The sequence below is a fragment of the Prionailurus viverrinus genome, chromosome D3 (assembly GCF_022837055.1).
Source record: "Prionailurus viverrinus isolate Anna chromosome D3, UM_Priviv_1.0, whole genome shotgun sequence".
In the NCBI taxonomy this organism is placed as follows: domain Eukaryota; kingdom Metazoa; phylum Chordata; class Mammalia; order Carnivora; family Felidae; genus Prionailurus; species Prionailurus viverrinus.
The window spans coordinates 5,797,296-5,821,170 of NC_062572.1; the positions used below are offsets into that span (position 1 = coordinate 5,797,296).

The 23,875-nt window shown below is 61.8% G+C and overlaps 1 protein-coding gene across 25 annotated transcripts in view; it reads left to right on the forward strand.

Annotated features, from left to right (window-relative positions):
* The window catches only part of NCOR2 (nuclear receptor corepressor 2), a 217,027-nt gene that overhangs the window by 88,726 nt on the left and 104,426 nt on the right, over positions 1-23,875 (forward strand). For all 25 annotated transcript variants that reach the window (XM_047827206.1, XM_047827205.1, XM_047827207.1 and 22 more), the window contains 3 exons: positions 1,454-1,567; positions 11,487-11,543; positions 18,760-18,812. In XM_047827206.1, coding sequence (XP_047683162.1) covers positions 1,454-1,567; positions 11,487-11,543; positions 18,760-18,812 — 224 coding nt within the window. The remainder of the gene's footprint in view (positions 1-1,453; positions 1,568-11,486; positions 11,544-18,759; positions 18,813-23,875) is intronic.

A 23,875-nucleotide genomic window follows, 5' to 3' on the forward strand; every position in this document is an offset into this window, starting at 1 on the left:
TCTGCCTTCGGTAGCCGGTGTTTATCAGGCTGTGTAGACAAAGCCCTCTTTATGCACATCCTCTTTGATCCTCGAGCAGAGCCTTACGGGGTGGGCGCCGCTCCCCCCGCCCTCTCTGAGGAAGACACTGAGGGTCAGAGAGGTGTGGTGACTTACCCAAGGCCACAGAGCTGGTGTTGGAGCGAGGTTTGAACCCCGGCCCCGGTGGAGCTCTGCATCGCCAGGGTCTCTGTGCGTCTCAGGCGGTGTTTCTCATCGGTGCCTCAGGGAGGACCAGCTTCGCGAACGGGGGACAGTCTGCTTTCCGCCTGCCCTCTCTGGCTATGTGCTTCTTCCATTTCTTTGCTTCGTTGTTTTTTGTTTTGTTTTGTTTTGTTGCACTTTTTGCAGGGGGATTTCTCTGTTCTGTCAGTTGCTGACTGCCCTTCTGGAAGCTACTGCCAGGGGTCACTGTGGGGCTAAGGCAGCGTGGCTCTACCAGCCAGGCCTTGGTGCCGGCAGAAGCCAGGACTGGATTTTCCGGCTCTTTCCGCGTGCTCTTCTCTTGGCTGCCTTTTTGACTTCACGGCGGTTTGCTCCGTGGTCGTGGGCAGGCCGTGCGTCATGAGCGGAGAGCGTGTCTGTTCTCACTCGGCATGTTCTCAGATGGCACACACCTGGGCATCGGTCTTCTGTGTGACCCTGGGCCGGTGTCTTAGGCTCTCTGGTCTTTACTTTTCCTTTTCGGTACAAAGCAGGCAGCGGCACGGAGGGACGCCCTTTACGGCGTTTGGAGGAGGACGGTCTAGTACAGAGGCCGCGAGGCAGACGAGGGTCAGAAGCTGCCTGTTAGGTGCTGGGGGCGTTGCTGGGGGCGTTGAACCCTCGTACCAGCCCTCTAGGGTGGAGGTTTCATTTTCCCCGCTGAACAGGGAAGTTCAGCAGTTACCGACTCAGCAAGTGTAGAAATAGGGCTCCAGGCTGCACACTTTGGCTCTGGAGTCCGCACGGCCTCTCCTGATGCCAATGGCACTTGTAGGGCGGATGATGGAGGGTGGCCGCCGGCTTTTCGTGGCCCCCCCATCCGTGCTCGCCCATGCGGTAACTTGTCCGGGAGGCCTGGCGCTGAGCCCCGTTTTACAGATAAGGAGACTGCAGCGCATCAAGGTCCAGGAGCTGCTCGCTTTCGCTCACCTGGCTCGTAAGTCGACAGAGTGGGATTCGAACGCAGGAAGGCCGGCCACACAGCCCAGAGCCTGGGGTGGGCCCTTCCCTGCTGAGCTGGGGGCCTCTCCAGGGCCCGGAGTCCCCTGGTGGGTGACTCAGAGGAAGTGGTTAGCAGCCTGACTTCCTGTGCGAGTCCGCGGGGCCCGCCGCCTGCCGGGGCCGCGGGGCCGCCCTCCGCCATGGGGGTGCTGCAGTGCGCCTTCCGCCTGCCAGGCCGCTCACCGCTGCGCTCTCCCCTTTGCCACAGCAACAGCTGGAGGAGGAGGCCGCCAAGCCCCCGGAGCCCGAGAAGCCCGTGTCGCCGCCGCCCATCGAGTCGAAGCATCGCAGCCTGGTGCAGATCATCTACGACGAGAACCGGGTACGCCCTGCCCCAGCCCGAGGCGCCCCGACTCCCTGCTCTCCTGCCCGCCCTGGGCCGGCCTCCGGGTGGGGTGCGGGTGTCGCCGCGAGGGGCCTGGCTCTCTCCCCGGGCCTCAGCGTTTCCGTTTGAGAAACGGGGACCTCTGCCGTCTCCCACGCGCGCACACGGGCCCGAGTGGGAGCGGACGGGGCAGCCCGGCGTGGACCGCGGCTGGCCTGTGGGATGCGGTGGCCAGGTTGGGTGAGGGCCTCGGGCCAGTTGATTGGAAGGTTGAGGTGGGAAGGATCGGGCAAGCGGCTTGGCATTCGTGCCGGAGAAATTCCTGTCGCGGGGAAGACGATACTGATGTTATTGTTACGGACAATAACGGCAAACGTTAAGCGAACGGCTCCTTACGTGCAGTGGGCCAGGTTCTTTACGTAGCAGTCCTGGGAGGGTGGGTACAGCGACCGTTTCCATTTAACATAGGGAGAAACTGAGGCCCAGAGACACTAGGTGACTTGTCCAGAGCCACACAGCTGGAAAGTGGTGGACCTGGGACTTGAACCTGGGGGCCATCAGGTCCTAGATCGTGAGCGCTGGCCTCTGCGGACGTTGAGGCCTGGAAGGCGCCTTTGGCATCGTTGAACACAGGGTCTGTAGCAGGCTGTGGGGGCTCCTGGGGATGTGGAGGGCCGGTGCCTGGTGATGGGAGGGGGCCCAGTCTTGGGGGAGTGGCTTAGGGCACCAGAGCAGAGTGTCTGCGGGGCCCGAGGTGCCCTGAAGTGGAGCCCGGTGTCTGGTGAGGTGCTGAGCTTATTGTCATCCCAGTCAAGCCAGCGAGAGCTCAGCTTCCACGATTTAGAGTCGACTCTTTGCACGTGTGCTCGGGGCCTGTGGATGTGAGTTGCCTCCCTTATTTTGCAGATGAGGAAACTGAGGCCCAGAGAGGGACCCGTTCCTTGTCTTGAGGTTACAGAGTGAAGTGTGACAGATGGGGTACCTCGTCTCCCTGCCTCGTCTCCTCTGGGCCCCCACTCCCGCCCAGGGGTCCTGGCCATCTTTCCCAGCTGTCTGTGCGATAGGCTCTGCCCGGGCGCTGGGCCAGTGTTCACAGCGCGGGTGGGGGCCGGGAGGGTACTGGGGCCAGGGGGCTGCTCTGGAGCCTGGGAGCCTGTGCTTGGTGCCCGTGGCCGTGGCTCCAGGGCAGGAACCCCTGGATCAGTTGGACTGGCTATGCTTCTGCCTGTTGAGGCAGCAACAGATACGGGCCGAGACTGAGCCTGCTGGGGGCCCAGAGCTGCGTGCTGGGCCTTGCCGGGCCGGTCGCCCTCCCGTACCCTGGCCCCGTCACAAGACGATAGGGGCGCCGAGGGGTCACGTATGCTTTAGCTGGGTGCCCGTGGGTTCACGTCACATCTTTATCACGCCTTGGCCGGGTGACCTTGGGCAAGTTACTTAAACCTCCCTGTGGCTCACTGCAAAGCGATGATGGTTCCGGCACCTTCCTTGCACGGCGGCGTGAGAATCCAATGAGCTCCTCATGTAGCGCCCTTAGAGCAACGCCTGGCGGTGAGCAACTGCTATTTGGTGCTTGTTGTGGCCATGCTGCTTTTCTGGTGATTGTTTATGTTTTGCAGGATTTCACTTAATGCCCTCCAGATCTGTACCGGACAGGTACTCTCTCCATTTTACTCGTTAAGAAATCGGGGCCCAGAGAGGGAAGGTGAACTGCTTGAGGTCGCACAGCAAGTGAGCGTTGTGGCTGGGAATCGGAGTCAGGATTGAGCCGACTCCAGGAGCCTGTGGTGGAGGGCACTGGGGCGGGGCTCCCGCGTGTCGCCCCAGGCGGCTCCCCTGCCTACCGCCGCCCCCCGCCCCCCCCTGCCCTCCGGTCCTCGGGTGACAGGGCAGGCGTGCTTCTCTCCAGCATCTGTGGAGGCAAGTTGGTGGCTCTGCTCAGGATGTCACCACACTGCCCTTGGTCCTTGCCAGGGGCTGGCACTCCAGCAGGCTGCAGCCCCGAGCCCTCCGCGACTGGGTGAACGCAGAGGCACAGGCCTTTGGTGCCCCCGGGGGAAGCCTGGCCCGCCTTTCCCTGGGGTTTGTCCTTCGGGTCGCACCAGGTTCTCCCCAAAGAGCTGTGGCTGCAGATCCCATGGGTCTTTGGCTCCTCGGCTCAGCACTCCCCTCCCCCAGGAGCAGTTCACACACCCCCTCCCGGTTCTTAGCCGGGATGGTCTCCCTGCCAGAATTGCCGCCTCCTTCTGTCCAGGGTCCAGGTTTTCTGCAGCTTCTGTGTGAGTGGGCAGGCGGGGGGGGGGGGGCCGGGGTGGGGGAGAGGAGGGGGGGCTTGGATCCCAGGCCGGCCGCCACCCGGATGAGCTGGGCCATTTGTTTTAGTCTCGGGTGTTTGGCTGCTCTGGGTCCCGGCCGCGTTCTTGAAGTCACAGGGTTGGATGTGACCGACATCGTGGCTGGGGGGGGCTTTGTAAACTGTAAAGTGCCGTTCCAGGAAGGGTCCGGTGAGTCAAGACTCTTGGATACGAGAGACAAAAACTCAGCTCAAATTGGTTGAGGCTGGACAGGGTCTATTGAGTCTTGTAATGAAATTACCATGAAATTTGTTATTTCAGGTATGGGTGGATCCAGCCCTCAAATAAGATGTCGGGGAGCTCTGTGTCCCCATCCCCGCTTTCCCCGCGTGCCGGAAAGCCTGCTGCAGCTCTAGGTGCCCCCACCTCCCAGGGCACTTAGGAAACAGTCCCAGGGCTGGTGCTCACTGGCTGGCTGGAGTCACATGCTCGTTTCTCAGCCAATACCCAGCCAATACCCAGCCAATACCCGACTATACTGAGTGGTCAGTGGTCAGGGCTGGGACTCAGCCCTGCCCTTGGAGACTGACCGCTGCCCCACCCCCAGGGCTAGATGCAGGGAGGGGGATTCTCCCAAGAAGAGCTTGGGACTTGCAGGCACTTGCAGCCTGTGCCCCCCCACCCCGGGCTGGTGATTACCACGATGGGGCCCCAGGGTGCTGGCATTGCCCCGCACCCCAGGCTGGGGGCTTCCTGCCCACATTCGCGATTTCATTCCGATGTCCTCGTGGTGTAGCAGTGGCTGGGGTAGGTTACATGACGCTCCATGATTTCCCCGAGGCCTCGTAGCTAGTGAGCGGCCGCTTAGGACTTGAACCCTGGCTCCCCAGCTCCCGGGGGGCTGAGAGCAGGCCCCTGCCGGGTAAGTTCAGGTTCCCTGGGGGCATTAGACACATTCTCCTCGTTCGTTCGGTTATTCATCCATTCGGCAGCCCTGTAATTGAACACTTGCTCTGTGCCCACCGCCGTTCCAGGCAGCGATGCACAGCGGTGACCTTGGCCCACTGGCATTAACTCTGTGGTCTGGGAGACAGAATCACACCCACACATCACACCGTGGATCCCAGAATTTTGCCCCTCGTTGTCCCTGATTCCCCTTTTTCTCCCTTCATTTATGCCCCCACTCTGCCCCAGCCCCACCTGCCTTTGTTCTTCCTGCCTCAGGGCCTTTGCACTGGCTGTGCCCTCTGCCTGGAGCTCCTTTTCCCCACTAGGCTCACTTGCTCCTTCAGCAGTTTGCTCAAACCTCCCCTTTTCAGCAAGGCCCGTTTTGTCCCTCTGTTTAATCCTGAAAAGCTTCAAGAGACGGGTCTCCTCTTCCTGGCTTTGATCTTCTCTTTTGCCCTTGCTCCCGCTCCGCTGGACGTGGTTCATATTTCATTGTTCATTTTGTTTATCGTAAGCAGAAGTTCTGTGAGGGCAGGGATCTTTGTCTCCCCAGCACCTGGAACAGTGCCTGGCACATAGTAGGTACTCAGTAAACGTTTTTTGAATAAATGAAGGATGATAGAGGGGAGGGGAGGGGAGACACTTCCCCCTGGAAGGGTCGTCTGGTTTTGGGGGTGCCGAGGCTGGTCCCTGGCCCCAGTGGAGGCTAGCGTGGAGGTGGGGGGGGGGGTCCCTCCCTGCGGGCTGAGCCTCAGGGCCTGGAGGCTGGGTGGGCAGGAAGCCCCTCAGCTGCCTTTGGCAGGAGCAGCCAGAACTTCCCGCCCCTTGGGGGATCAATAGGATTAAATTTTAATCCTCCTTCCTTTCCTGCTGGCTCCTCTGAGAGGTGGATGACAAGGGTCTGTCTCTAAATGCCTTGCCGGCTGGAAAACGCAGCTTCCCTGCCGGGCACGGCCTGCCTGGCTCTTCTGCGTCTTGGACTCTGGCTCATTATCCATTCGGGGCACATGGACGAGGCGCCCAGCACGCACAGCGGGAGCCAGCTGAGCAAGGCTTTTCCTGCCTCCCAGGAGCTGCCTGTGTGGGCGGGGCCGGGCAGGTGCACACAGATGCCGAGCAGGAGGCAGTGTCTCTGCAGGCCCCTGGGGGCAGGACTAGGCGGGGAGGGGGGGGGTGGTGGGCCAGGATTGGGAAAGGCTTCTTCGAAGCAGTGGGTGGGCCCTCACCCCTGAGGAGGAGGGCGTTCGGGTGTGTGTGGGTCACAGCACAAGCCAAGACTCAGCGAAGGGACAGGGTCTCCTTTGATCTTCAGTGGGAGTGTGTGAGGGGCGGGAGGTAAGGCCTACGGGTCTAGGATCATGTCCACGCTTCAGGGTTCTGGTAAAGCAAACACATGAGGTGTACAAATGAACGCCAGTTTGCCTGGTGCTGACTCTAGAGGAACTTGGGGCCCTGGGCAATTGAGGCAGGCTTCCCGGCGGAAGCGGGACTTGAACTAGGTGTGCAGAAACAGGCGCTATCGGCACAAGCCGGAAGGATATTTCCAGGGCGGACGACCCCCACCTGTTCCGAACTTGGTGGGGAGGCTGAACTTACGGGGGCCGAGCACATGCACGCACATAGGTGCACACACGTGTTTGGGTGGACCCCTCTGGGTGACTGTGTGCACGTGCGTGAATGTGAGTGTGTGCGAGACCGTGCCCGTGGGGCACACCTGAGGTTATCTGTGCATTGCTGGGCGACGAGGAAGCCAGAGAGTAAGAGCCACATCTCGCGTCTCCTGTTTCCGGCATCTTACTAGTAAGGTTTTTATATAACGTGATTAGGGGCGCCTTGCTGGCTTAGTCGGCAGAGCACGTGACTCTTGATCTCGGGGTCGTGAGTTCAAGCCCCACATTGGGCTACTTTAAAAATAAAGAAATAAAGAAAATAAAGAAAATAAACATCTAATACGATTAGGGGTGAGCAGGACAGAAGCGGGTAATGCCGTCGGTAGTGATGCTGATGAGAGTATCAGTAGCTGAGACCAGGAAGCATTTTGTAGAGCATTTTGGGGGTCCAGGCGCCCCGATGCCCAGCTTCAGACTCCCCCAGCCCATCCTGCGTTGGGATTCAGGGCTTTCAGAGCGCTGGCTCTGGTCCAGTCCCCAGCACGGGCACCTGCACCGGGCTCCCGCCTCTGTGAGCCGTGTCTGTGACGGGCCATCTCTGCCACTCCCGGGGTCCAGAGTTCCTCCAGGTTTCCTCTTCTGCACGTAGAGAATGTCGGCCTAACGAGTACGTTAGGACGGATTCTGCCTCCCTGCCACGTCTCCCCCATCACGCCCCGTGAACGCTCTGGGCAGCGTGTCGAGGCCCCACGTACAGACGTGTGTGCTCAACTTCTGGGGTAAGCGCTGGTCTGAAACGCTGCTGTGCTTGGCATGTGGGCCCGTGGGCGGGGGGGGGGGGGGGGGAGGGGTGCTGTGGCCGGGGCCTGGGGGAGGGGCGCTGGGGTCTCGGGCTTTCTGGGCCGGTGGGTGCGTGGGCGCTGCCCCCTCTGTGGAGGAAGGGGCTGGGGCCTGGAGCTCAGGCCCGACTGGGAGCTGAGGAGCTAGAACAGGGATCTGTGGCAGGGGGGTGGTGGGGTGAGGCTCCGAGCCCCTGCCCGAGAGGAGGGGTGTGTGCGTGTGTGTGTCGCTGTGACTCGTGTGCACGTACGGGACGTTATCGCGGTTTTTTGTGCATTTCCACACCCGCGCGTCCGCAGGCACCCTTGTGCGACCTGTGCAGATGTGCGCAAGTGGGTGTGCTTGGGGCGCGTGTGTGGTTGGTCGTGTGGCCGTGGGCGTGGGTGTGAGTCGGCTTGTGTGGCGCCCACGTGTGCGCACGTCTGCGCCTTTGTAGACGGAGGCGCGGTGTTGGCCACATGGGCGGGGCTCGCGTGCACCTCTCTGTGCAGGTGACCCAGGCACAGCCCCCAGGCTCTGTGGCCACGTGGACCCCGGGGCCCCCTGCAGGAGTGCAGGGTCTCGAGCGAGACCGTCACCTGAGCCCCCACATCTGGTGAGAGCCCCTGCCCCTCCCTTCCTGTTGGCCCGAGCTTCTGGGTTTGTCCTCTGCACGGGGGCCGCCGGCAGTGGCCTCCCAAAGGCCAGGCACAGCGGGGGCCCCGTGGACCCTCTGAGGGGTTTGGCTTCGGTCGTCAAGGTGGGGAGAGGCTGTCCGCCCAAGGGGCGGGAGGGAGTTTCTGGCGCGGTGCTGAATCCACGGCCCGCACCTGTGCTCCCCACCGTGCTCCTTGCTGGGGGGGCGGGGGGAGGCCCATTTGAAGGGGTCCATTAAGAGAGACTTCGTTCCTTGCAGGACGTCCTTGTAAAAGTCCTGGGGGTTGGTGCCTTGGGTGAGTGTGGCCGTTTTGCAGATGGGGAGACTAAGGCCCAGGTCAGTGGAGCGGCTCGCCGAGTGTAGAGAAGAGCTGACTCCTAGACGTTGCCACCGGTGGCCAGGTTGCGGCGGGAGAGCCCAAGAGGCAGGACCTCCCCCCGGCGCCCCCCCCCCTGCCGTGAACCTGCCAGCGATTCCTCCCACTCCACCCCTGCAGGCTGAGCCAAGAAATGCGGTTGGGCCGAACGGAGCAGGAGCAGGAGCAGGGGGCACGAGGAGGTGGGGGTGCTGGTTCAGGGCCTGCCGGGTCGCAGCCTCTGCCTGGCGCGGGTCGGGGCCACCGGGTGCGAGCCGAGGCCCTGTGCTTCCTGTCCGTAGCCGGCCCTTATGTGGCACCTACTGTGTGCCAGATCCTGGCGTCGGAGCGGTCCAGCTGCCTGAGGCGGTGCCGTTGTGACCCGTCTTGTAGAGGAGGAAGCTGAGGCTCAGGGAGGTGGAGGGACTCGCCCGAAGCCGCGCAGTTAGCGGACTTGAACCCAGGCTGGCTGGCTGTGACGTGCTTACTCTGGGGCACCGCGCTATCCAGCCTTTCCGGTGGCACGGCATCTCTGGGATGGTTTCACGGAGGGTTTCTTCGGGTAAGCTGTGGGTGTGCCCTCCTCTGGAGACCGAGTCGTGCCTTAAAGGGCCCCAGAGTTGCCGAGGGCCGAGCAGTGGGGCCCGGGGGAGTGTTGGGAGCAGGGGGACTCTCACGGCAGGCACGCGCTGCCTGCTCGCCCGCGTTCCCTGCGGCTTTGGCAGGTTAGGAGGGGACTCCTCCCTGCTCTCTTCTCCAGGGGCTGCCGGAAGCCCCCCTCTCTAGGTGCCCGCGTTCCTGAGAGTGAGGATGTGGTCGAAGCCGGAACCTGCTATGGTTCATAGGACGCAGGCTTCTGGAGCTCCCGCCGTGGGCACTGGGCCCAGATCCAAGACCCCTGCTTACCTGTGTGATGTGGCAGTTTCTAGTGGCCTGGCCCCTCCAGCCGTGGCCTTCCTGCTTTTGGCATTTCTTTTTTTTATCTAGATGAGAAGTTGTCGCTGATCCCCACAGAACCTCGGGAATGCACAGAAACTCCTCTTCATCCGTCAAAACCCACCTCATGTATCCCTCCTGTTACCTTTCTGGAGAAGCTGTGCCTTGCCTGTGCACCATACATACCTCTCTCTGCCCGAGCAGACTAGCCCTGTCGTCACCGTCCTTGACCAGCTGCTCTAATGTTAGACTTCGGTTTATCGCAGGCAGGGGCTGGGTCTCATTCATTCCATGTTTTGCCCCAGTGCTTTATTTTTCTTTCTGTATTTTGTTTTTTCAAGTTTATGTCTTCATTTCGAGAGAGAGCAAGCGAGCAGGGAAGGGCAGAGAGAGGGAGAGAGAGAATCCCAAGCAGGCTCTGCACTGCCCGTGCGGAGCCCGACCGATATGCGGCTCAAGCCCACGAAATGTGAGGTCATGATCTGAGCTGAAGCCGGGAGTCAGGTGCTCAACCGACTGAGCCCCCCGGGTGCCCCCGCCGCAGTGCTTAACACAGAGTGGGCCCTCAGGAAGCGTTTGGGGGGCTGATGTATCCCTCCCCCGCCCCCTGCCCATTTCTTCCCTTGACCTGCTTCAGGAATTCTCCCGTCTTCAGCCGCATGGTGACACTTTCTCTTGCTCTGAGGTACGGCCAGGGCAGGGACACCTGTCCTCCAGCATCAGACATACTGGTCCCAAGCTTAGGGGTGGCCCTGTGTAGGACCTGGCCTTTGTCTTTCTTTCCTCTCGGAGTCCGGAGATGAGAAAGACCTTTTCCTTACACGATCTTTCTGTGCCTCAGTTTCGTAGTATGTTAAACGGGACGTGCCATTTATGCGCCTCGCGTTGTGTTTGGGTGCGACTTAAATATTGATAACGCCTGCTTTGTGCTCAATGCTTGGCTCATAGCAGGTCCCTGATAAAGTGGCTGTCGTTACAGTGATAGATCGCCCCCTGATATTTTGGCCCCCAGCCACACGCTGAGGCTGCTGGTCTCGGGGTTTTGGCTGTGCACAAAGGGGGCTGAGAGCATGGCTTGTTCATGGGTGGGCTGGGCCCAGGGCTCTAGGCGGAGCTCGTTCTAGGTGCCAGCTTGAGCCCACCTACACACCCACTGTCTGTCTGTCACGGGGAGCCAGGAGGGGGGAGCCGGCCGGCTGGCTCCCGGCCCCCCTCCTCCCTGCCGCGACACCGGGAGCCTGCGCCTCGAATTCTGTTGTCAGCCACGTTCCCCAGGGCTCGGGGTCACCCTCTTTTAGTGGGTCTGGATTGGGGGATCCTCAGAGGTAACTTGCTCGGCCGCCCGGCTCCCTCCGGATACCGGGTGGTCTCCCTGAGTTTGGCTGAGTCGGGAGCACCGGCCTTTCCCGGCCGCGAGAGGACGTAGGCCTCCCACGTGCGTGCTGTGGGCACCCCGCTTCGCGTGGCACGCAGTGGCCCGGATCCGACGAAAACCCCGAAGCCGCCGTCCGCCGTTCTCTGCGCACCCCTTCTCCCAGCTGGCCCCGGGCCATCCTCCGGGCCTCCCGAGAGCAGGCCCTGGTGGTCCCGGGCCGGGGGCCCGCGGGGCCTGGCGGAGGCACAATGTCCGCCTTCATGAGCCTGCTGCATTCACAGCCACTGAGCACTTTCTGCCACATGTTCCTGTTTTCCTAATAAGTCCTGGGTTGTGAGTGGGGAGGGAGGCGGGGAGGCCCCAGGGCAGCTCAGAAATAGTCACATGATTGTGAAATACAAGAATCCTAGAAAGGGTATCTCTGAGAGCCTCTGTGTCCCCCCCGCCCCCCCACTCCCTGGCTGGCGCACTGGCTCTGAGGTAATTGCAGACACCCAGCCAGCTTCCAAGTGAAGGAAGGCATCTTGGGCCTGGCGGAGTGGCCTGCTGGCGGGGAGCCGTGCCCACAGCGCTGTGCCCCGGCCGGGGGGGGAGGGGGGGCGCGGGGGTTGGGCCTGAGGGTTTGGGGGGGCCAGGCAACGGAGAACACCGTGCGTTTGTTGGAATCGAAACTTGGCCGGCTTGCCAGGGACGCCGCAGGGGTATTGAGGCCCCTCTGTTTGTCTCCAGCGTGGGGAGGGCTTGCGGGGGGGACCCTGGTGCCCCCTCCCCCCCCACCCCCCCACCCCGGGGCCGTGGATTGGCTGCTGGGCTGGGCAGCTGCCTGCTGTTCCGGAGACCTCTATTTATAATCTGTTCTGTTTTTTTTTTTTTTTGTTTTTTTTTTTTTTTTAATTTCTCCTCCTCCCCGTCACCCTGCAGAAGAAGGCTGAAGCCGCCCATCGGATTCTGGAAGGCCTGGGGCCTCAGGTGGAGCTGGTGAGCTGGGGAGGGGTGGGGGCGGGGGGGGCAGCTCTGGGCAGGGGTGGCCGGAGAGGTGGGCAGGGAGGCAGGTGGGCGTGGAGGGGAAGGAGGAAGTCGGCTGTTGCCACGGCGGCCCGGTCCTCTGGGGAGGCAGGAAATAGACGCTTCTAAGGGGGACTGGCCGATAGCGGGGCGGGTGGGGGGTGGGGAGGCGGGGAGCTGGCTGTCCCGCAGCCAGGACCCACTGGAGCCCCCCCGCCACCCAGTCGGGCTAGCTCAGCGTGGGAAGCCCTGCTCTGGGCCGGATGATCTCTGCCAGCTCATCGCTGTGTGGACCCAAGCTTGGTTTCCCCATCTGTGAGATGGGAATAGTAACCTGTGTCCCCTGGGGTTGTAGTGCAGATCGGCCGGATTAGCTTTCGCGAAGCGCTTAGCGTGGGTGCCTGGTGGACAGCGAGTGCCGAGCATTCGCTGGTATTCGTAGCCGTGTGATGGGTGTCGGTGGCCTTTGCCCGGTGGGAAGATGCCATGTGGGTGGCAGGGCTGGGAAGCCGGCCCCAGGCCTCGCCTCTCTCAGGCCCTCTGTCACCTTCGTGTGTCACCAGAGAGACACATGGAGGGAACGTGGACACTCTCAGCTGGTGGGAAACCTCAGCCCAGGAGGAATGGTCAGAGCCCCAGCTGCCCAGGCCCAGTCAGCGCCCCACTGGGGCAGCGTGTAGGGACACACGCACGCACACAAGATGGCCGTGAGGGTCCCCGTGCACGCGGACGCTCACGCCTGATACGGTCTTACACGTTTGGAGCCTAATTTTAAACTCAGCTCCACCGTGTGTTTGCTCAGTGGCCTTGGGGAGAAGACTCGGTTTTCTTTTCTGTGAAATGGGAACACCAGGATCTTTGGGGTGGGGGGGGCGGGGGGGGAACACCAGGATCTTTGGGGTGGTTCAGTGAAATGATGCCCCGTGAGGCTCACGTAGCACACCCTTGCCCTGCACTGGGCGGCCGTGAACACGTAGAGGGTTGAACTCTTTGCTCCTGGGGTTTTTTCTTCGGTGGCCGCTGCTCTCTGGCCTGGAGTCCTTGCGCTCAGGCCACTGCGAAACGGGGAGTGGCCCCAGGTCCTCAGGTCCTCCCGGAGGGCAGGGCCAGGCAGGCAGTAGGGTGCTCCCGAGGCGAGGGGGACAGGGCCTAGGGCCCCTCTGGGATGGGTGGCAGGCTCCCCTTCCATTCGGGGGGCTTGCTTTCCCTGTTGGGTGTGATTTCTGGGGTGTCTCTAGGACCCCCGTTTTGTTTGTTTGTTTGTTTTTTACATTTATTTATTTTTGAGAGACAGAGTGAGACAATGTGAGAGCAGGGGAGGGGCAGAGAGAGAGGGAGACACAGGATCAGAAGCAGGCTCCAGGCTTTGAGCTGTCGGCACAGAGCCCAATGCCGGGCTCGAACCCACAAACTGTGAAATCATGACCTGAGCCGAAGTCGGACGCTCAACCGACTGAGCCATCCAGGTGCCCCAAGACCCTCGTTTTTTAAAAAATCGCCTTCCTGAGATGTTCACGTGCTATACGATTCATCAGTTTAACGTATCCAGGGGCGCCCGGGCAGCTCAGTCGTTATGCATCCAACTCTTGATTTCAGCTCAGGTCATGATCCCGGGGTCTCCAGATGGAGCCCTGCTTTGGGCTCTGGCCTGAGCGTGGAGACTGCTTAAGATTCCCCGTCTCCCTCTCTCCCTCTCTCCCTCTCTCCCTCTCTCCCTCTCTCTCCCTCTTTCTCTCTCTCTCTCAAAAGTGTGCAGTTCAGTACTTTCTAGGATATTCGTGGGTGTGTGTGACATCTCTGCCATCCATTTCAGAACGTTTCACCGTCCGAGAAAGAACTTCGTGTCCTTAGCTATCACCTCCTTATCTTTCCGTTCCTCTCCTGTCCCCGCCTCCCACCGCTAACTTACTTTCTGTCCCTACGGGCTTGCCTGCTGGAGAGCTCGTATCAATGGACTCACACACTGTGTGGCCTCTTGTGACTGGCTTCTTTCACTCCCCATCACGCCCCCGAGGTTGGTCCGGGTTGTAGCGGGGTGTCTATGCCTCGTTCCTGTCGACGGCTGAATGATATTCCATTGTACGGATAGACCCCATCTGTTGGGCCGTTTATGCACTGGCAGGCGTTACGCTGTGTTTGCTTTTGGCTATTACAGGGGCTGCGAACATTAATGCACAAGTTTCATTTTTATTTTTATTTTTATTTTTTATTTTGAGAGAGCGAGCGAGCCGGGGCCTGAGCAGGGGAGGGGCAGAGAGAGAGAGGGAGACGCAGAATCCGAAGCGGGCTCCAGGCTCTGAGCCGTCAGCACAGAGCCCCCGCGGGGCTCGAACCCACGGACCGCGAGCTCATGACCTGAGTCGAAGTCGGAGGCTCAACCGACGGAGCCCCCCAGGCGCCCCAGGACACAAGTTTTTGTATGGACAGGTTTTCTTTGCCCTCTCATGTACACCTGGGGCCGGAATTGGTGGGCCATGTTCGTTCTGTTTAGCCTCTTGAGGAATTGCGAGACCGCTTTGTGAATTGTGCCCCGTCTTCCGTTCCCACCGGTAAGCTGCTTCTTGCCTCAGTTTCCCCTTCTTGGCAATGAGGATGGAGGGACCAGAGGTGGTGCCCAGACGTTTCCGGACCTGGCGGCTCTCCCTTTCCCTTTCCTGACCCGATTAGTCCCAGGGGCCTCCTGTGGGGGGGCGGGGGGGGGGGCAGATGAAGGTCGCTGTGTCCAGATGCCCGAGGAGCGCCAGTGAGGGAGGCAGGGTCGGTCTCCCCGTGACGGTCTCCCTGTGAGTGGGGCAGGGCATCTGCTGGGCTCAGTCCGTGTGACTCTTTCTTGGGTCTCCGTGGGTGAGGGGGTTGTCCTCTGCTTGGGGGTCTCAGAGCGGAGACTTCCTCAAGGCTAGAGGCACAGGAGGCCGCGGTCTGGACTGTCTGCCTGGTGGGCCGTGTGGTCGTCCCTGGAGCCCTCTGGAAGTCAGTGGGTTCTTGACTCGGTGGCGCTCGGTGGGGTCGAGGAGGAGACTCCCACAGACAGGGGGCCTGCTGGTGTTAGGCCTGTCCATTCTCTAGATGAGGCTCAGACCAGTGCCTTGTTCAGGGCCATGCAGCAAGAGTTGAGGCAGGGAGGTGAGCTGAGCCTGTGGGGCTGCGGCCAGCCGCATCTGCACGGGTCTGCGCTCTGTCTGGTCCCCAAACGGCCCCAGTGGCCGGAGGTGTGCTCCAAGGAGAGGCAGCTCAGAGGCGTATGTACCCTGTGCCCGGGCTCCTTCCTGGAGGGTCCGATGCTGCGGACCCTCGGCCTGCGGTCACTGGGCTGTACCACTGTGGGATCCATTTCCGGGGGGCGGGGGAGGGGCTCTCTCATCTGTGGCCAGGGAGCCCCTAGCCCAGGGAGAGGCTGCCGGGCCTCAGGGACCGGGATGGTGCTGTCCGACCTCGCTGGGGTGGGAGGGGGGAGGCCTGGGCCTAGGAGAAGTTTGCTCTGGAAAGGAAGAAGATCTCGTAGGCCGGGCTGAGGATGCACCGCCCCCTCCCTTTGGCATCCCTGGGATTGGGGGGTCCAGGCCCGGCCTGGCGGAGGGGTGCTGGAGGGAGGGTGTGGGCCACCGTGGCCCCCGCCCCCTCTCCCCGCGGCTTTGAGTCATTGGTTTCCTTCCTGTTCAGAGGTGCTATTTTAAGAGTGTGGTGTCACCAGAGGGTTGAGGGCCAGGGCTGACACTTCGTTTCTTAGCAGCTCAGTCCACCTGGGGTTGCTGGCTGCTCTCGGCCACCCTGCCAGCTGGCTGAAGTCAGGCCCGAGGGGGGACCCCCTTCCTTCTCCCAGAGACCAGCTCTGCTGTCCTTGTCATTTCTGCTTTACAGCCTTGCACGTCCCCTGCCTTGCGCTGTCTTTCTGCCCTCTGGATTGTTTGGGCGGCGCCCCCACTTTTAGAGGGGATGGAGGGACGGGGCGGGGGAGAGACGGGCCCAGGGCCTCCAACCAGGAGGGTGGGCCTTCCCAGTGGTACCGTCGCGCTCTGCTGGGGGGAGGGGGCTTCCTTCTTAGGTGCTGTGTCCCCTTGACAGGCGGTTGGAGCCGCCATATTGGAACTTGTCTCCTGGGACACAGGGAGGCTTTGCCTGGCCTTGCACAGGCCCCTCTGCAGGTGGCCAGGAGGCCCCCCAACTTGGGCCCTGCCCTCCCCCCCAGCCATGCACCTGCCGTGGAGGGGCCATGGCCTGTCCGACCCCCATCCCCCCCGGCCCACTCGGGCCTTCCAGAGTGGCTGCCCCAGGGAGCCTGTCACCATGGCAACGAACAGCCTCCCAGGACTTGGCCCAGACACTTCCCTTCCTTCCCAGGACTGTTTACCTCGAAGAGTGCTCAGTGAGTGACTCCTTCGGGGACAGCCCCCGTGGCTGGAGGCAGCAAGCCCGCAGTGTTCTCCGAGCTCTTCCGTGGAGACCCGCTACCGAGGGCCGCCTCTGGGGCCAGGTTGCTCTGTCCTTGCCTGGCAGGCGGTTTGGCTGGTCACGGGCTGACTGTGCCCCTCCTGCCCTCTCCGAAGCCCATCTCCCCGCTTCCGGCCCATCTTGTTACGGAGAAGCAGAGCCCCCTCTCCCTGCCCGTCGCTCGCTCCCGGGGTCTCCGTGTGTGGTCCTTCAGCCCGTCCTGGTGTCTTTAGGCTGTGGAGACGTGGCTGTTTGCCGTCCTCAAGCCAAAACAAAACAGATCAGTCACCAAGTCTGACATTTCCTGGGTTCCTCGAAAGCCCTGTGAAGTAGTTGCTGTTGCTCCGTGCCCACTTTCCAGATGAGAAAACCGAGGCCCAACGTGTTGACCCCATGTGCCCGAGGGCGCACGGCTAGCAAAGGAGGTGCCGCTTTGTACATCGAGGCATCGAGGCGTCTGTTTGGAACCTGAACAAGTGGCCACGCCCACCCCTACCGGCCTGTGTTTTATGGGCACGTGGAAACATAAAGGACCGGTGCAGAGTCACCCGGGGCTAAAGGTGCACGTCTGATGCTTTGAAACGTGGCGCAGGAGTCCTCGCAGGGCCCCTTGCTGTCGCGAGGGCCGTCCGCCTCCCGCGGTGACGCCTCACCCCGCTCAGCTGGGACTCTGCGGTGAGCCTCACTGGGGGCTCTGCAGTTGCCCTCCGGTTCAAACCCAGAGTGGGGCTCGCAGCCCCCCTCTCCGGCTGAGTGCCTTGTTAGCGCAGCCTGACCCGGGGTGGGGAGAGAGGGCTTGTACCAGCCGGGGGTGGGGGTGGGGCAGCTGAGCTGGGAGCCTGGAACTGGCCAAGCCCAGTGCTGACTTGTCGCGGGGGGAATGCGAGGCACACGGGGAGGGGGGGAGGTGACCTTGTCATCAGCCACGGCTGCCTGCAGTGCCGTCCGAGGGCCGGGATGTCCAGAAGCGTGGAGGACCGGCCCCGCCTACGGAGGTCAGGAGGCCTGTTCCTGGGGACGGGCAGGTCGTGCCCCGTGGCCGTGCTGTGCTGCCTGTGGTTGGTCCCCATGGGCTGGGCCAATCAGGAGGCATGTCCAGCTGCCTCCCCAGGGAGAAGTTCTAGGGCGGAGACCCTCTTCCCTCCCCTGGGGCCGTGTCCTGGGGCTGCCGCTGGCCTGCCTGCCCTCACGCTGTGGGCTCCTTCCCCCGCAGTCACCCGTGGCTGCCCTGGAAGGCTCCCGCTGCGCATGGGGGTGGATGGCAAGGGAGAGGGTGACGTACACACGCACACACACGGGAAGACCCCCAGAGAGGGTGCAGGCAGAGGCGGAGAGCAGGGCCCTGCCTCCAGCGCCAGAGCTGAGACCGGATTTTTGTTGCAGCTCACTTCTGACCAGCTGTGGGCACAGATTTCGACCTCGCAGGGACTGGGTTTTCTCCTCGTAAAGTGGGGATGATACTTGTATCCGTTAGCTCCTGCCGTGTAACAAACCGACTCCAGATTTAGTGGCCTGAGACAGCCACCGTTTCCGTTTCCTGTGAGCACAGAAGTCAGCTGAGCATTTCTGCTGCTCCGAGACCAGCTGGGCCTCGGCCGGGAGGGTGCGGCCGTCGTCTGTCTGCCTCCAGCAGGCCAGGCGTGGTTTCTCACCAGGGGCAGGCGAACAGGAGGGCAAGGCGAAACGCAGATGTGCGTTTTCCAGCCTCTGCTTTCATCAAGTTTGCAAGCGTTTCATTGGCCAGAGCAAGGGTGTGGCTGGATACGGGAGGCAGGAAACCCTGGCACCCTCGCTCTGTTGTTGCGCCCTGACGCGATGACGGTGACACGGTTCCCTCTTGGGCCTTTCTGCCTGCCAGGCGCGGGGCCGAGAGCTCTGCACGCATGGGCCCGTTTGACCTTCACGACGGCCATGAGTTTAACCCCATCTGCGGCTGAACTTGCGGGGCACAGGTGGCCTATGTAACTCACCAGAGACGAGCGGCCGGCGAGCGGCAATCCAGGCTGTGTCCCCGGGCTGTGCCCCCCGGCCCCCGTGCACGGCGCCGGCGTCCGCGAGGGAGGCACGCAGCAGCTGGCCCTGCACGCTCCGCGGCGGCTCTCCCCGCACGCACTTGCTGCCGGGTGTGGGCCCGGGGCCCTCCTCTCCGCCCTGCAGGTCCCTGCGTTCACGAGCCCTCCTTCCCCCTTCAGCTTTCCCGCGGGGCCCGTTCGGTCTGGTTCCGACGTATCCCCGCTACCGCACAGACGCTCCCGCGTCGTCTCCTCGTGGAACGCGGAGCCGCACGTCCCCGGGCACCCGCAGGAGGGGAGGGGCCAGAGGGCGCACACGTCTCGCTCCCCAACACGCATCGTCCCGGTGCCCTCTGGAGCGCGTGCAGCGGATGTGGGGTCGCGCGTCTGCCTGTCCTCCCCTCGCCCTCCCAGGCTCCTGGCAGCGTTGGGCCCTTGTCCTCTGCCGGGCGGCGGGGGCGGCGGTCCCTCGCGGCGGTCTGGGGGCCCCGGACAAGAGCAGCTGCCCCGTGGGGCCCCCAGTGCTGCACACGCTCAGGCCGGCGCGGCCCAATGCCCCTGCAGGGCAGCCACGGTGGCCGTGCCCCGAGGGTCACAGGCCGCTCCCGGCTGGGGCCGCGGCCCGGGTCTCCCCGTGCTCTGGTTCGTGCCTGCCCATCCCGGAGCCGGGGCCCGGGCGCCGTGGTGGAGGAACGCGGCGCCCGGCCCGGCTCTGAAGCGTCTCCCTCTCCCTGTCTCTCCCTCCGCAGCCCCTGTACAACCAGCCGTCCGACACCAGGCAGTATCATGAGAACATCAAAATGTGAGTACTCGCGGGCAGCCTTGTGGACACCCGGTGGCTGGGGGGGGGGGACGGGGGACGGGAGGTCTGGCCTCGGAGCTCCGGGCTGGGATGTGGGCTCTCAGTTCCCGGGAGGACTCCCTCCCACACGGGGCCGGGTGCTCGAGGAGGGCGCGGGGGAGGGCCGTTTGGGCAAGGGTTTGGGGCCAGGTTAGGGCCGAGGTCGGGGTCGGGGCAGGCCCGGGGCAGGAGGGGCAGGGTGGCCCCGCGAAGCGCAGGGACACAGACCTTGAGCTGGGGAGGCCAGGTCAGGACCCTGCAGGCACAGCCCTGGCGAGACGGAGGCGGGGGGCTGGGGGGCCCCAATGCGTGCGGACGGGCTGTTCCTAATGGAGAGAGAGCTGGAGATGATGGCAGGTGGCCTTGGGCCAGCGGGGCCCGTGGTTTGGGCTCTGACGTAAGCACGTCTGGGAGTGTCCTGGGGTCTGCTCCGGGGGCCCTCGGGTGCCGCGGCCCGGTGTGCCGCAGCCGGGAGCGCTACTCCAGACCCGGAGGCTCAGGGGCTGGCCAACACGGTAGCTCTCAGTGATGGGGCCTTTTCCCAGATGGATGCTAGGGGTGAGGAAATCCCGGTTAAGTGCCACCTGTCGTGGGTGGGGGCTGACCTGGCATCCTGGGGCAACGGGACCACGCTGGAGGCTGGTGGCTTCCCGTCTTCAAGCCGGGAGGGAAGCATCAGAAGTACGGTGGCAGAAGACGGTTGGCTTCTTTTGGGGGGGATGTATTAATGGGAACATGGTCCGTTTGTCAGAGGAGGGGATATCACCTCATGCCGTTATCCAGGAGCCCAAAAGGCGAAAGGGGCCGCAGACCTGGCTCCTTGAAGAGCACGTGGCTGTGAACACTCGGTGATGTTAGGTTGGACGCAGACTCTTTGGCTTGTCTTCTGGATGTTCTTTATTGTGAGAGGGTGCAGACGTTTTTGCGTGACCTCCGAGGGCAGCACTCAGCTTGTCCAGTGGGCAAGCCGGCCTGGTCTGATTGTCCCAAGCTCCCCTGGGGTGGAACCGCAGGGTGTACGGGGCAGTAGTGAGCTTCCCGTCCCTGGAGGCATGCAAACCTCCCGGTGGTCTTTAAATATCCACTGGTGTTGGTCCAGTTGACAGGGGAGTCCCTTCTTTTTAGTTTCGGGACTTGCGTGACTGGTCCGAGTTCTGGTCACTAAAACGGCCACCCCCTTACAGTTCCCGGTAACTGACGGAGCAGCCTAGAAAATCTCTTGTGGCCGGCGAGGTCCTTGGCGCGTTTGGGCTTAGGAGCACCTGCCGAGGAGGCCTCACCGGCGCTGTCGGGGGGTTCCTCTCAGCCTGGGGCTGGCCGGGGCCGTGTCTGCTGAGGCTGTGCTTTCGTGTGGCCTTGGTGGGTGTGTGCCTCTTGACACAACACCATTGATTTTCCACTCGGGCCACCCCAGTCCCTTCTGTGCTTCCCGGGACCTGCTTCTCCCTGGGTCCACTGCTAGAGGGAGGGTGGGTGAGGGCACGGGGGGCCTCTAGGGCCGTCCTTGCTGGTTTAGGGTGCGGCAGTGGGGTGTTTCCTCCTGAGCAGGGCTGCTGGGAGTATTTGTTCCTTTATTCACTCAGCACGCATTTATCAAACACCTACTACGTGCCAGGCCCTCTTCTAGGACCTGGGGCTTCAGCTGCGAGCGAAGAACAAAGAGCCACGCTTTTCGTCAGGCTTTGTCTAGTAGTGAGAAAGTGAGTTAAATAAGCGCGAAAATATTCCGCTAGTAAAAAGTACCGTGGGGGGGCCCCTGGGTGGCTCAGTCGGCGGAGCATCCGGCTTGAGCTCAGGTCGTGATCTCACGGTTCTTGAGTTCGCGGCCCGCATCGGGCTCTCTGCTGTCGGCGTGGAGCCTGGAGCCTGCTTCGGATCCCCTGTCCCCCTGTCCCTCTGCCTCTCCCCTGCTTGCCCTCTCAAAGATACTTTAAAAAATTGTAGAAAGAAAGTACTGTGCTCACACAGCTGTGTTTTTCCTTTTGACGTACCAATTTTTGTAGTAATATCGTACTGAAATCTTACATAAGGTCTTCACTAAAAATGAGTAATTTTTTTTTAATGTTTATTTCTGAGACAGAGAGAGAGAGAGAGGGAGAGACGGAGCGTGAGTGGGGGAGGGGCAGAGAGAATCGGAAACAGGCTCCAGGCTCTGAGCCGTCAGCCCAGAGCCTGACGCGGGGCTCGAACCCACGGACCGCGAGATCGTGACCTGAGCCGAAGTCGGACGCTCAACCGACTGAGCCACCCAGGCGCCCCCAAAAAATGAGTAATGTTTTAAGGTGAATGTGATTTCCATTTATGAAAATAACCATAAAGTCCAAACAGGAAAGGAGAAAGGTACAAATAATATTAGCGGATAAGGTGCCGCCATGTCTCTGTTTAAGGATAAAGCTATAGATTACGGAAACAAAAAAAAAAAAAAGGGACTATTTCTGGCCCCTCCCCGTCTTCATCAGAGAATGGCTCCGGTCTGTTGGGGTACATTCCAGCTAAGTAGGTGACTGCCCAGTCAGATTTGTTCCAAATCCAAATCACAGATGGACACATCTAAGTTTAAAACGTAGAGATGAGTAAATTTAAGATTTCTTACGTAAGTGGTGAATTTTGTGTTAGAAAAACATACCCGTAAGCAAATTATTCGAACCGATTCGTCCTTGGAATTTTGACGTCGTTCCTAGTTTTCCACGAAGATCAAAATGAGCTGTATTTTTAATTTCAGTACGATCGTCGGTGAATTAGTGCAGTCACTTACTTTAAAGAATGCGACGAAGATGGAAAAGGGGACGGGAGAGAAACGGAGGGGTGGCTTTAGCCAGGGGATCCGGGCCTGACAGCAGAGGGGACACTGTGGGGTTGAGCAGCAGTGAGCCGTGTGGGCCTCCCTGGCAAGTGAAACAGGTAGTGCAAAGGCCCTGGGGCAGGACTGAGCTGGTGAGGTCCCAGGGAAGGCCAGCATGGCTGCGAGGGCTGGGTGAGGAGAGAAGGTGCCAGCCAGCTCACCCAGGGCTGATGAGTTCGGGTCGTATTATTTGTGTGTGAAGGGAGGCCAGCAATGAGGTTTATGCTGGGAAGTGAGGTGCCGAGTTTTTGCCTTCAAAGCTCACTCTCGTGGCTGCCGAGAGAAAGGACCAGGGGTGGGGGGACCTTGGTGGAGGTGGCCGTAGCCACGCGGGCAGGCAGCGGTGGGTCTGGGTGCTGCGGCGGCCGCCAGGGGTGCCGTGTGGAGGGCCAGGGGAAGGGAGGTCCCGTGGCGGCAAAGATCGGGGGCCCGGGCCACTGCGGGGACCATGAAACCGCTTCCTGAGATGGGGGTCGGTGGCGAGGGGCCGATGAGCATCTGGCCCTTGTGGCCAGCCGCTGACGCTCAGTGCCTCAGTTTCCCCATCTGCGAGGTGGGGATGAGAGTGGCTTCTACCTGCGAGGGTTGCCGAGGATCCGGTGAGTTGCTGTCCCGGGAGGTGCCGAGCTCAGCATCAGGCACGTGGGGAGGGTTCTGTGGTCTTTGTTTCTCTTCCTGCTTCATTCGTCTGCTGCTGTCGCCCGTTCATCCAACAGATACTCTGAGTGCTCGCTGTGTTCTGGGCCTGCCGTTCTGCGATCTGGTGACAGCTTGATAAGGACAAGCAGAGACACCCCCCCCCCCGCCCCCATTCCGGCTGCTGTCAGTGGGCCAGGTGGGGGGTCAGCCCCTCCCCAAGGACCTTGCCCTGTCACTTTAATTTCCCTGCGTGCCGGGGCTGCACAGTTAAAGTTAATTTCACGCTTGACTTCCTGCTGTACCAGCAGTCTCAGACGTGTCCCAGTCACCTGCACCCACCTCCGCTGCCCTCCCTCCGCCACCTGCACCGTCGGGCGGTGTGGGGGCGGCTGCCCACGCTCCGTGGGGCACTCGCCGCGGGATCTCAGCCCCAGGTCTCAGGCTCTGGGAAGCAGGGGAGGGGCCGGGGCGACCCCAGAGCGGACCTGACGGGCACTCCGTGGAGGGGCCGGTGTCCCCTCCACAGCACCTGCCGGGACGGCTCTCCGGGGAACCCACCGGCCTCCTGAAGCCCCAGTGCGATTCTCTGAACGGGCGGGCACTGATGCCCGGGGACGGTCACTGCTCTCGTGTGTTGTGTCGTGGCCGTGCCTTTCCCGGCCCTGCCCTTGCCTGGCTCAGAACCCGGGCACCGGCGGCCTTGTTCCTCGTCTCTCCCCGGGGCCTGGAGGCCTGCCGGTTCCTGGTGTTCTCTCCCTTCCCCCCTTTTCTTGTCTTCAGGTCCGATGTCGTCCCTCCTACTGCCTCACTTGAGGGTTGGCTGATTGGAGCCGTCAGCCCCGGGGCTGTGCAGGTGGAAAGGGCATCGGGACGCAGGTTACTGTTACAGGTTTTTGTGGACTTGCTCTGGAAGTTCAGAGAGGTTAAGTAACTTCGCCAGGGTCACACAGCCAAACTTCTAGGCCAAACGGATGTGCACACCCACACCGATACCTCTCCTGGGTCTGCAGTCTGAGCTCTGCCCCTCGATAGCCTGGTGACCTTGAGCACATCACATCACGTCACTTTGCTTGTCGGTAAGCAGGTTTCAGACCCTCCATCACCCCACTGGACAGGCTCTTCTCGAGGCATTCAGGGCCCTGCTCAGGCAGACTTTTTCCTTCTTACTCTTCCCCTGCAGTTGGGGGTCTGGCTGTGCCTGAACGCCCCTCTTCATCCCCTCCCGATTCACCATCACCCTCGTTCCCCTGGAACTCAGTGCTTTCATTTCCCTCTGCTCCCCTGGTGTTCTGCTTCTCCCAAGCCTCGGCTCGAACCTCTCCTCCAGGAAGCCTCCCCTGATTGCCCCACGCTTTCTTGTCTTAGAATCCTGTGGGCCCAGGGCCAGTCCCACCCAGGGCCTGGCCGGATGCTCCTTGAACCTCCAGAGTGTCCCTACTGTTATCGTTTCCTCCCAGTTTTTGTCTCTCCTGCCCGGTGCAGTGACGGACGACGAGGCCGATGTTTCCTTACAGGTTGTGCCTTTTTATAAACTCAGACTTTC